General features: G+C 49.2%; 1 protein-coding gene across 1 annotated transcript in view; it reads right to left on the bottom strand.

Moving 5' to 3' along the window:
- Positions 1-4,480: 4,480 nt before the first annotated feature.
- The window catches only part of SLC5A6 (solute carrier family 5 member 6), a 17,285-nt gene continuing 8,584 nt past the window's right edge, over positions 4,481-13,181 (bottom strand). Inside the window, exons 7-17 of the mRNA XM_024764523.1 lie at positions 12,993-13,147; positions 12,477-12,617; positions 12,160-12,289; positions 11,555-11,643; positions 11,029-11,141; positions 10,620-10,687; positions 10,124-10,210; positions 9,794-9,975; positions 9,475-9,578; positions 9,113-9,228; positions 4,481-8,717 (exon numbers count right to left, since the gene is read on the bottom strand). Of these exons, the coding sequence (XP_024620291.1) occupies positions 8,565-8,717; positions 9,113-9,228; positions 9,475-9,578; positions 9,794-9,975; positions 10,124-10,210; positions 10,620-10,687; positions 11,029-11,141; positions 11,555-11,643; positions 12,160-12,289; positions 12,477-12,617; positions 12,993-13,147 (1,338 nt within the window). The 3' untranslated portion in view covers positions 4,481-8,564. The remainder of the gene's footprint in view (positions 8,718-9,112; positions 9,229-9,474; positions 9,579-9,793; positions 9,976-10,123; positions 10,211-10,619; positions 10,688-11,028; positions 11,142-11,554; positions 11,644-12,159; positions 12,290-12,476; positions 12,618-12,992; positions 13,148-13,181) is intronic.

The following is a 13,181-nucleotide window of genomic DNA, read 5'->3' as shown; positions in this document are numbered from 1 at the left end:
AGTAGTCACACTTATAATCAGGACCCAGAAATGCCTTTTCATTACTGACGTCATAATCATCCCCTTACATAAAAGCATAAAAATCGTGTTGAATGGGCACTGGCTCCCATGGGAAACATTGCTGTTCACTCATCATTTCTATGGCACCTTGATCTTCAATCCCAAGTGGTCTTTGAAAAAGCAATGATACTCAAATCTTCCACACAGAAAACTCCAGGGTCTCAGGAAGCATCTGGGCTGGTGTTTCCTTTTCTTTAGATGCACAGCAAAGCTGGTGGTGGCTTTTAAAACTTTGGCTCACACAAATGTAAATTACATGTGGTAACGTGCCCTACACACATATTATTTTTAACAAATCTGTCACTCTTCATCTGACCATGCCAGCTGACCCTGAAATTTTGGATTTTGTTCTGTAATATTATAAAACTATGACCTTGGATCTCTCCCTGCCCAACCCACTCCCCCAACCCTCCAACATACACACACACACACACACACACACGCACGCACGCACACGCACACACACGAAAACCCTGGGCTGCATAAACCAGGACTTTCTTTTTATTGATGGTACATGACAAGGTAGAGCTCCCTGAGCCCCTCCCCTCCTTCAGGGAGTCTGGGGTGGAAACTGTGGCATGAACAGGAGATTCACATTGTTTTGGGGGATAGGACTGGGGCAAGGATTCCCCAGCAGCTGAGACCCTCTCTCTCCCTCTTGTTCTCTCTCCACTGGTGGTCCAAGGGACTTTCACTGCTTGGATGCCATGTGGACCATAAGGTCGACCACCCTGTTGCTATAGGCAAATTCATTGTCATACCAGGAAATGAACTTGACAAAGCAGTCATTGAGGGCAATGCCAGCCCCAGCATTGAAAGTGGCTGTTGGGAATTCCCTGGCGGTCTAGTGGTTAGGACTCCTCGCTTCCACTACAGGGGGCCCAGGTTCAATCCAGGATTGGGGAACTAAGACCCCACAAACCACAGGGCGTGGCCAAAAAAGAAAAAATGAAAAAAAAAAGTGGGTGTAACTGTTAAAGTCCAGGAGAAAACCTGGTCTTCAGCACAACCAATGGGTCACAATGACTCAATATTCCCTTTGTGTGTGCAGATCTGGATTGTGTAAACTGTTTCAAATGAGGCCACAGCAGTGAGAGGCCCGCGTACTGCAAAAAAAAAAAACTTATATAATTGTGCTTAGACCTCTAACGGGTGGAGCAGCCCTTAGAGCTTTCTGAAAGACCATCTCCCAGGTTATAATCCTCACATTGGCTTGAATAAAATTATTCCATTTCTTTCTTAGATCAACTATTGATTAATTTTTTTGGTTGACATTAGCATGGCATAGTGGGCAGGATATCAGTGATACCCACCAGAGGATACGTAGAATCTACACCGAACTGGCACTCAGTACCAGCACAGGCCCATTGCGCCCCACTAGCCTCTCAGTACTCCTCAGGTGTTCTGGTGAATTCTCCTCATATCTGGATCTCATTGTTTTTAAGTGATCATCCTAAAAATGTTATTCAAGCTGTTTTTACTTAAGACCTGGAGTCTTAAGGGGTACCAGTACATGTCCTAAGTAGGGACCTAGGGGAATCTGGGCCGTAGGCTTAGGAAAAATATAGGTGGCTGGGTTTTTGTTAAATTTGGCTTAAGTTGAAAAAAAAAGGCCAGTGTATGATCTGAACAAACCATTTGCTAGTGAAATGAGAGACAATTATTCATCTCCTAAGAACAAGGGACATTTGCTTCTCTGGCCACAAGGGGTCCTCAGGTGACTGAGAACCCAGCAGAAGTATCTGAGGATCAATCCTCGTGACTGCAGTGGCCCTTCAGAGGAACCCCACTACAACCATTAAGTAAATACTGGTACATCAGTCCTTTGATATCCTTGAGGTGACCACCCAATTCTTTGAGGAATTAAAACCAGCTGTTTTAATTCCTCAGTCAGCTGAGAGCCCTGACTATAAGACCTCTCCCTATTCCCCAAGGAGGAGTGCACATCCCGTGTCCCCTGCATCGGCAGGCGGACTCCCAACCACTGTGCCACCAAGGAAGCCCAAGTGCACAGTTCTTGAGGCACTAGCCTGCTATGTTAAGCCACCCTTTCTTTCTCTTCCAAAACCATGTCTCCGTATCTCACTTCAGCATCAGCGTACAGGGAGCCAATATTTTGGCATCAATATTGTCAAAATTAGTTTGTAAAAGGTCTCTATATAATTGACCTAAAGGAAATTAGGTGCTTATATAAATACTCTGAAATATAAATGAAACTAACCCAAATGAATTTCAGGATCACATGATTTAGGATTAATTTTTCATGAATGAAAACAAGTTTAAGTTTGTTGGTTTAATTAATACAGACATGTCTTTAGAGTCATCAACATTAAGTATAATACTTTTATTGTACCTAAGTTTACTATAAGTCAAATAAGATCTTATTATTCCTGTTACAAAACTTGTCTGTAAGAAAAATAACTTGATATGATGAAATTTTTAAGTTAAATGTAAGTGAGATAAGAGTTTTTTAGGTGAACTCTTTAGGAATAATTATGTTTTATTGTGTTTCTACTCAAAAATAGTTTCCACTAAACTGGGTAAGAAATTAGAGAATTTTAATGGAAAACCTGATGGCTTCATAAAACTGTTAACAGAAGATTAAGATCAAGAATTAGTCACATAGGACTGAGTGAACTGATGAATATGGTTGTAATTTGGCAAGGGGAGGGGTGCCTGAAATATCCAGATATAAAGAAACCCTTCCCCTCAAGCTAAGTATGACTTACAGAAATTTAATGAATTATAACTTTGTAAGTAGAATTGGAGCATTTATCTTTTCTCTACCTGCTCCTTCCAGAAACTAGAAATTCTTAGGTTCCCAAAAGCCTTATCAGGTGAATATGAAGACCGAGACCTCCTGCTGGTTGCAGGAATTTCAAGATATTTCGGGACCTTGAGAAGGGAGGAATCCACCCACATCTATAGATATCTCTGGCAGAATCTGATGGCAAGCCCTTGATGGGGCTTTCCTAGCCTTGAGAGGCCTTTTCTGTTGTTGTTGTTGTTGTTTTTTGCGGTACACGGGCCTCTCACTGTTGTGGCCTCTCCCGTTGCGGAGCACAGGCTCCGGACGCGCAGGCTCAGCGGCCATGGCTCACGGGCCCAGCCGCTCCGCGGCATGTGGGATCCTCCCGGACCGGGGCACGAACCCGTGTCCTCTGCATCGGCAGGCGGACTCTCAACCGCTGCGCCACCAGGGAAGCCCCATGCTGTTCCCTTTTAAGTATATCTTTTATAATAGCAAAAGTTGGATTTCTTTCCTTATTGCCAAATGTATAAATCTATGACTTTGTTTTCCTTCCATATATTCATAAATATTGAGATGAGTGATACTCTTGGACTCATTTTTACCACGTTATTCAGCATTTTTATTTAGAAAAATCCCCTCCCCCCCTCCACCTATGCTTGGAATAATCAGGGTTTTTTTTTGTTCCATTTGATTTTTTGCTTTAATTGTATGGGAGTGATATATCAGATTTCTTTTATTCTATTAGTTATCTTTAAATGTATAACTCATACTTTAATATTTCTATTATCCAGTGCTGGTCTACATCCTGTTCTCTAAAAAACAGAAAAGAGAATCTTAGTTCAATTAGCTTAGAGAATGTTAGCTCTTGGATTTTAGTTCCAGATTATATTAATTGTTTGAAAAATAATCCCTGCTTATTTAGATGTAACAATAAATGTTATTGGTTAATTTGGTCATCATTCTCTCTAACGGTTGACATCTGTTGACTTTATGTTCCCTTGTATATCCGAAAATGTCTTTATTTCATGCTCCATTTGTATTACGTTTTGATTAAGTGTAAAATTCTGGGTTGGTAAACATGTTTCTCAGACAATAAATCCGAAGAGTTTATTGCTCGGGAGCTAGAACCTCTGCCAATGGCTTAGTGAACACACAGGAGTGGTTGGAAGGATTATTCTCTAACTGGCAAAAATGGTTAAATGGACCGAAGACCCCACCCACCCACCACCAGCCCTGCCATGAAGTCATCTGTTTTCTGCTTTGTCAGATGAGGGGGAGCCAAGGCTGGCTGTTGGGACTGGAGGGTGATAGCCCTTTTGCTTCTCACAGGAAGGGGAACAGCCAGAAATGGCTTCTCAGAGGACATGACCGCTTTAGGAAAATAGAAAATGCATGGAGGCCTTGGAATTCTGGGACCATTGGTGGTGGGAAGTGGGAAAGAAACCCATTCCCTGTCTGAAAGCTGGGAAGGAAGCCTAGCACTACAGTGTTTTTAGCAGATTGCAACACATCGGTAGATCATACATGAAATTGTGTATTTCCTACTAACAAGAACATTACCCTACAGAACCACAACAGAAGCATCAAAGCCAGGAAGTTAATGTTACTTCCATCTAATACTCAGATCCTATTTAATTTTCAGCTATGGTCCCAATAATTACAAGCCAGTTATTTTATAGAATGTCTCTCAATTTTATTTTGTCTGATGTTTTCTTATGATTAGATTCAGGTTATACATTTCTGACAAGAGAATTACAGAAGTGATTACATGTTCTTCCCTTTGCAGCTTATCAGGTGATGCATGACTGATTTATCCCATTACAGATGATGTTTATTTTGATCACTTAAGATGGTGTCTGCCAGGCTTCTCCACTACAGTTCTTTTTCCCTTGTAATTAAGTATTTTGTGCAGAGAGAAGTATTTGAAACTATATAAATATACCATACCTTATCTAATTTCCAACTTACTACTTTTATCAGTATGAATTCATGATTTCCTTTTTTTCATTCAATAGCTTATCCATTACTACTATTTTAATGCTCAGAATGTTCCAGATTTAGCTAGTGAGAGTCCCTTCAAGCTAACTTCTGTGTCCTTTGATATGATCTTATCTTTCCTTGATAAGTTCTTTGCTTTCTGGTACAAGATGTTCCAGGCCTATCTTGTACTTTGGTCCCAGCCCTAGAATCAACTATTTCTCCAAGAAGCCTTGGGTTTTTGTTGTTGTTGTTGTTTTAGTGGAAAGTGGTACTTAGAATCCAAGATCTAGGCACAAAGAACTTATTGCTATCACACTTCTGCTCCCAAACCCTCAGCGGACAGAGCTACTTCCCTCCCTGTTTATTTCTATATTTACGTAGATCTGTTGAAAACCATGAACACATGCCAATATCCCTTTCTCCGATCCACCACCACAGAGTTCATTCTTGCTTTCTCCCTTTCCATGCATGTTAACACCCTTCTCCACTAGGCAGAAACGTGGCTCAGGTTGTTCCTAATATACTTATTCGATTAATCTCTCAGCATGCAGTCAAAGCCCCAACACTCTCTCGCACATATGCCTTCCTCATCCTACTCAGGCTCTGAGCCCGTAATGGGCTGGCCCCTGTGTGGACGTCTTCATCTCCCCACCACTGGCTGCCTCTATGGCAGGTGACCCCCTCACCATACTTGGACTCCCACCTGATGACAGATCTCCCTCCTGTATAGATGCCCTCCTCACTGCACTCGCACCCTAACAGCCCAGGGTGAGCTGCTGGCATGTGTTGCTCGCATGTGTAGATGCCTTCTTCATTCTTTTCTTTTTGGCCACGCAGCATGTAGGATCTTAGTTCCCCGACTAGGGATCGAACCCGCATCCCCTGCCTTGGAAGCACGGAATCTAAATGTCTGGACTGCCAGGGAAGTCCCGCCGTCTACACACACACACACACACACACACACACCACACACACACACACACACACTGGCTCGGACAAGCCATGCTGAGCCACCTACCTTGTGGATGCACTCCTCATGCTGACACCCCACGTCAAGCTGCCCCCCCCTTAGGCTCCCACCTCACTCACTCCAGCTGACAACCCGCATGTCTTTTTTCCTGTGAGGGCTCCTTTCTCTTTCTCCAACCCCACACCAGGCTCCCGACCCCCATGGACGAAACTCTCCTCACCCAGCTTGGGCTCTGGCATTCAAGCTGGGCCACTCCTGTGCATGGCCTCCCTCCTTTCACTTGTGCTCTGACACCTAGCCCCCAGCATGAATGCCTACCTTGCTCTGCTCCACATAATGGCTTAAGGACTGAATTATTCAAGGAGGGAAGGGAAAAGGAGAGCTCCAGAAATATTAGCTATACCCACAGACACTTTCTCATGAAATGTTTTAGTAACACAACGCAATATATCAGTGTACTGGGTCATGCTGTGAAATACATTCTTACCGTGGGTCTCAAGAAAGGTTTGAAGGCCACTGACCTAGAAAGATTCTAGAACGATGGTACAGTAGCACCCCATTTAGTACATGCTTGTTCTCTGGACTGCTATCTCAGGAGAGACCCTGTCACCTGTGTGAGCACCCTATCAAAAAGGACACTGCTTCCAGGCAAGAGATGTGACTTTGGTGGGCTAATGGGAGTCACAGATCCGGGTTCTAGCTCTGCTTCAACCCTTCACTAGGCAAGCAATCCAGTTACCTTATACATTAAATATGCAGATGATATGGAACGTACTTCTCTCCCAAAGTATAAAATTAGGTAGCACATGAAAAGTGCTTTGAAAACTACAATAATTATCACAATAACTGGCATTTAAGGAATGCATCAATCCTTTACACACAATATAATTCTGAATCTTTAACTGTGACATTCACACCTAATAGATGAAGTAACTGAAGTCAGTATTTGAACCCAGGTCTGTCCATTGGACTCCACCCTCAATCATTAAATGGTACTTTTAAAACTCTGCATGAAGATAAAAGTTACTGCGTTAGAGACAAAGGAACATCTATGTTCTGTTACAGAGTTTGAATTATATGGAGAATGAATGTTTTTTACCATTCCCCTTAAATATAATTCTTGCAAGTTCTGAGTCCTGTAGGGTCTCCCCTTTTTCTATGTAAATATAGCCAAAATGCAAGAATTTGAGACAAAAAGGGGCAACTCAAAGGCCAACGGTGGCACAGTCATTTCCTTAGCTCTAAGATGGCAGCCAAGGTAAGGCCCTTGAATGAAGTGGGTGATGGATAAATATGTTGAAGAATGAATGAATGAGAGCCCGGCTAGGTCTACAACTCTAGCAGCTGGCTGGGGTGTGGACGTAGGCTGAGCAGTGGCCCTCAGCCCCAAGGTGGGGGGCTGTCAAGAGGAGGGCAGACCTCAGGGCAGAGTCAACCTGGCATTTTCTAGGACTGGCCATGGATGTGTGTGGGACTAAGCCTCTGCTGAGGGGCCTGGAGAGATTTCCCAGAGCTGCTTCTGGGCAGTTGGACGGGGCCAAGCAGAGCTAGAGACCAGGTGTGGGTGGGCATGAGCAAAGTGTTCTTCACAAGACCATTAAAATGCACCTCGAATGTTCTATTTTTAAAAGCCAAACAGCAGCATTCTTCCTCCTGCCCCAAAGTGAACATCCTCAGAGCAGCAGTGGCTGTACTGGTCGAGGACGTGGTGGGTGGGACAGGGAACAGACTGAGCCACAGGGGAAGAGAAGCAGCAGAGGGAAAGTGTGCATCTTCCACCCCATAAGCACAATGCTGCCCCCTGTAGACACATCAGCCACAGAGACCAGAAACCTCACCAAGCCATCACTGGTCCCCTGTGCCTCTCTCCTCAGCTTAGGAAGACCTGTGCATGGGAAGAGGGGCTCTTTATCTTTGCCAGGGATAGCACTAAGGTGGACAAGAGCAGGTGCAGACAGTACAGGAGCCCAAATTCTAGCCCAATAGCAGTTTTTACTCCCTAGGAACAAAGATATGTGGGGAAGAAACTCCAAAAGGAAAGAACATGAATGACCAAATGCCACTAGGGTGGCGTGGCTCAGGAGTCAGGCGGATGGCACGCTCCACAGTGGACCTGGTCATGCCCTAGTTTCTTAAATTAACACTTTCCCCGTCCCCAAGTACCCATTACAGAGGTGGAGGGTGGGGCAGCGAGGGAAAGGGAAAGCTTCCCTACTCTACACGAGGGAGATGAATATGTCTGTACGCTCCGAGACACCTCTCAGGGACACCAAAACCTCCCTCTCAGGAATGGAGGTAGACAGATAATGAGGGGCCTGGGTATCACAGACAACCTGAAAGTAGTGCCACAGGGGCTCTCTGTGGCTGACAGAACGTGTGCTCCAAGGGGACTGCGAGGGAAGCAACAGCTGGCCAACGCAGCCGAGTTTTACGGGGAGATGGTCAATCTTGACAAAGTGGGTCCAGCACTGCTGTTTCTATTCACTTCCAAGGAGCCTGATGATGCGGAATCAGAAGCCATTATCCTTTTGCCAAAGGATTCACCTCTATCCCTTTCTCTGGCAAAATCCTACCCTCTGCAAGCCTGGTTCTCTAGAGAACAGACTGGCAAGGAACAAGGAAAAACCCTGTCCTACTCTCACACCTCCCGTGACATGACAGCTTCTACTGCAGCACAAACTCCCAAGAACAAGGCCCTTTGGTGTGGGCGAGGTCATCCAGTCCTTGACCACCCCTGAGGATCACCAAGGAACTCATTCCTGTGCCACAGGGTGGTCTCTGGGGCTGGGTCCCGAGTCCAGATCACAGTGAGGTCTCCTGAACGATGAAGGTGGGGCTGATCCCCTGGTGGGCTGGGCCTTCCTCAGGCACATCCACGGCCTCCTTGTCTCTGCTGCCCCTCAGCATCCCATTGCTCACCTTCTCCGGAAACACAGCCGTGTCCACAGAGAGATCCTGGGGAACACAGAGCAAAGGGAGTGGGTGGGGTGAACGTGAGGCAAAGGAAGGTGAAGGAACCTCCCCTTTCTCTCACAGGAAAGGTGACCCTGCTTTGATCCTGGCTAGAAAGGAGGCCGACGAGGAGCAGGCCCGGGAATGAGTACGGGACTGGGAGGACGGAGACGAAAGGCCAGCAGCTGCGGCCTCTCGGGGCCGAGACCCTTCTGCCCACCAAGCCCCCGCTCCCCTGTGGGAAGGAGCCAGGCAGCTGCTGCGGGACAGTCCAGCCCAGGCCGATCATCAGAGAAAGCGGGGCTGGGAGGAGAAAGAAAAGGGAGACACAGGAACCCAGGAGGCCCGGCAGTAGCCTGAGAGGGAAGGGAGGGGCGATCTGACAACAGACGTGCTACCTGGCTGTGGGTTTCGCAGTGAAGTCGCTTCTGACAGGACGTGGGCAGGAGGGCAACGAGTTTCGGCAACACTGGGTAAATGGTCCGAGGGTTCAAGGTCCGGCCCCGCATTCCGCCTGAAGACAAAGTGCTCCTGAGGCTCCTACTGTGTAACCAGGGCACACCCGCGGCCCCCTGCTTGCCCCCTGTTCTCGGGACTCTAAACCCCCAGTCCCCGCCCACCTCCTCGAGCTCCACCAAGAAGCGTGACTGTTCCAGGCACCCAGGAGCCCAGGATACCCTGAGCTCCAGACTCCAGACCCCTGAGCGCCCTCCCTCAGCTGGTCCTTGTTTCCCTGTGCCCCCATGCCACAGCCCCTCACCACTGAGCAGACTGACAGCCAGGCCCACCACAATGACCGTGGTGGAGTTGTGAGCGCTGTACCATAAATACGACAGGGAATAGAGCCGCTGTAGCCCTGTAGGTCTGGGGAGAACAGAGAGTGAGGACAATTAGCAATTCAGTGACAGGCATTCCGCAGGCACCTGGCTCCACCCTCCTACACGGTCCTAGAATCCTGGGACCCAACACCCGACAGCTGGCCCAAGTCCTCTCGTGGCCATCCCTTAGCAAGGCCCCTGGAAAACCCCTCAGAAATGAGCTGTTCTCCGCAAGGAGAAAGAGAGTGAGCTCTGACTCACTTGGAGATAGTAGTCGAGGGCATCAGTGTGGCCATGGTGACAGCAGTCAGATTGCTGGGCAGGGAAAAGCTGGACCCATTAGAGGGAGTGGGTGCTCTGCCAGAGCCCATGCCGGTCACTATGCTCCCAATGCCGATCCAGAAGGCCATGATCAGTCCAGCCAACAGGCCCACGATGGCACCCTGCCCAGAGACACGGCACACTCTCTTGTCTCAATGCCAGCCCCACCAAACCTTCACGTAAGTTCCCAGCAGTCACGGCGAGAGCCCTGCCAAGTCATTCCCCAGGTCCACCCCCGCACATGACCGTGGAGCCAGATGGGTCACTCACAGGAGGATTGGCACAAGGAAAGAACATCCCAAGGCAGAAGAGTCCGAGCAGCGGACCCCCAACCATACCGAAGATGCTGATTGCTGCCTGCGGAGGACAGGGTTGAGAGAAAGAAAAGAACACTCAGGCTCAGAGATCCCCAGTCTCACCAGCGTGGCACCGCTACCACCACTGCCTCAGAGCCCCACCTGTCAGATCTGTCCGTCTGTTCTACCTGGAATCATTAGAACGCAGGATTCCAGAGGGCAGAAATGGTTAAGGGAATGTGCTCGGGGTTCTCCTGAGGCCGATCCTTAGATATCTCTCAGCCAACAATGACCCTGGGGCTTTTGGCTACTTGAGAATCTGTTCACAGCTAAAGGGAGCTCATCAAAGGGGAATCTCTGACACCTGCCCCTATGTCATTCCTTTCACAATAGCTGTCTTCTTCAATTTCTGGTTTCAATCAGCTCCTTTTCTCCCTTAAAAATTGCTTTCTTCCCTCCATAGTCATTACCTGCAGCACAGGTCCCATCTGGGAGGAAATATAGGCCATTCCCAGACAAAGCAGCCCATAGCCAAAGGCTGGGGAAAAAGAAAGGAGGAAACAAGCAGACGTGAGTTAACACAATAAAAGCGGGAAAAGCAGAGCAAAGCTCCTTGCCCAGCCAAACTACTACCTCTGTGTCCCTGGAAACAGGGCACATTACCTCAGGGCCCACCTCCAGGTCCTCCCACCCCATCCTCACTCTTACGTGACTCAGAGACCTCCCCAGGAAATTCCCTGACATGTAAACAAGGTTGGTGCTTCATTGGGCAAGTGCTGAGCCCAGGCTAAAACTGGTGCTTCAAAGCAGATGGACAACAGTTCTTAGGGTGTGTCTTAGAAAGAACAATGCTGAAGAGATGAGGAAGCGTAATCCCACCGATGATTCTGGAAAGCATGGTGGCCCGGACTTCAGAGAAATGAGGGAACCAGGGTCGAATCAAGTCTTCCATTGTAACAGTTGCCAGTGAATTAAAAGCAGAGGATATGGTGCTGAAAGAAGAAAGAGAAAGACAAGTCCAGAAGCTGAGAAACGCAAAACAAGGGACCCCACTGAGGGACTAGCACCCTGAAGGCAGGAAAGGACGTGTGCAGCCCAAACAGCATCCTGACAGTTGGCAGAAGAGGAAGAGGCCTGGGAGGCAGGGACACCTGGCCTTCTCTGAGTGGGGTACAGGTTTGGTTCAAGCAGATCAATTCCTGGTATCATAAAAGAATCCTTCACCAAAAAGGGGAGTGTATCCCAGGAGAGGATACACTCTGTCCCACACAGATGAGCTGCCCCTTGTCATTCACACATGAACGAACACAATGAGAGACTCAGAGCGACCCCCGCTCCACCCATCACTTTGTACCAAGGAGGGGTCAGCTGTGTCAAGCCTGATGGAAAAGGTCAAAGAGTGTACCTTAGGGAGCCACTGAAGAGGCAGGCAACGAAGAGCCCAGGCAGGCCTGGCAGGCCTCTCAGGAGATCCATCACAAAGTACAGGACGAACTGCAGGCGGAGCAGAAGTGCACAGCTCTCCTCAGAGAAGCCCATCCCCAGGGCACGCCACCCGTCCCCTGCATATGTCAGGCAGCGTCTGGAGACTGCGTGCTTTAGGAAGGGGGCCAGGCACTGAGGGCAAGCCCACAGTAAGTGGAGAGAAAGCAGGCTCTGGAGAGAGAAGGACGCAGCCCACAGCCCAGCTCTGCCCCAGCGAGTGGTGTGGCTTGAGCATGCTGGCCGCCCCGCTGTGCATCCTTTTCTCCTCTGTAAAATGAGGCTGTCGGGAGGCTCCCCACAGAGCAGGTGGTGCAGAGCGGTGTGTCAGTGAAGGTAGGTCCCCGCCTCAGTAGGGTGGGCACTGTGATTAGCTGGGGGCTGGGATCCTCACATGCTGGATTGTAGATTTCCAGAACAAGAAGGACTTTCCAACCATTTCCCACCCAGGGTGGGAGTCCCTCCTGCAGCCACCCAGACACTCCCCTTGGGGGGTGTCCAGGAGGGGGGTCAGGGAGGCCTTCTCACCTGGTCAGGGGCTGCTTGAGTCTGCTGGGTGCTCATGGGATACTCCCGGTAGTAGGCGAACATGACCAGGCCAATGAGGCAGCCCATGCAGAGGACCACCTGCTGGCAAGGGAAGACGGCGTAGCAGGAGCTGCAAAGTGCCAAGCAGGGAGATGGTGCTAGCAGGCACGTCCCCAAGCCCCAGAAAGCAACTCCACGTCCTGCCCAATGGGTGCGCGAGCGCTCCGGCATCCTGTCCCATCCCAACTGCCTCAGCGAAGCCGGGGCCCACGCTTCCCCCAGCCTGTGCTCCCCGGTCTTCCCGGCCCTGCACTCACAGCACCGCAGCCTTCTCCGTGCGGGAACTGAGGTAGCGCTGCACCTGAGCCTGGTTCACTCCATACAAGGAGAGCATCATGAAGACACCCCCGAAGGCCAGCGTCCAGAAAGTGTGCCGCACGAAAGGGTCCGGATCCAGCCTGCCAGAGACACCAACATGTCACTGTTGCCCCAGAGACTCAGCCTCCCCCGCCCTCCTACCACGGGGGGCAGGGCAGAGAGATGGCTGCCAGGGCGAAGCTGGACTCAAGACAGGGCAGCAGGTTGGCTGGGGAGGGGGTGGCTCCATCCCTCCAACCATAGCCTCATCCCAGGTGCTAAAAACATCCTGACACTCAACCACCGGCCAGAACGCTGTGCTCACCCATCTCCACAGTGCCAGCCTCCCACTGGCCTCAGTGCTGCACTTCAACTTCCACAGCTTGCCCTCTGCTTACTACAGCCCTAAGCGCAGGCTCTAGATGGGCTCAGCTGTCAGGCACTACAAACCCCAGCCGGGGAAGGGGTGTACTTACTCGATTCCAGAGATAAGGCCATGCTGGGAAGCCACATCCCACACGTGCCCCAAACCGCCCACCTTGGCCGACCCCACAATGATAACCACCAGCTGCCCTAGGAACATCACCAGGGTCTGGAACACATCTGTCCAGATGACTGCCTTCAGTCCACCCTGCAGGGAAAAGACAGCACACCTGTCACAGCTG

Source organism: Neophocaena asiaeorientalis, unplaced genomic scaffold (genome assembly GCF_003031525.2).
Source record: "Neophocaena asiaeorientalis asiaeorientalis breed wild unplaced genomic scaffold, Neophocaena_asiaeorientalis_V1.1 scaffold345, whole genome shotgun sequence".
In the NCBI taxonomy this organism is placed as follows: Eukaryota; Metazoa; Chordata; class Mammalia; order Artiodactyla; family Phocoenidae; genus Neophocaena; species Neophocaena asiaeorientalis.
This window is presented reverse-complemented; position numbering and strand designations above follow the sequence as displayed.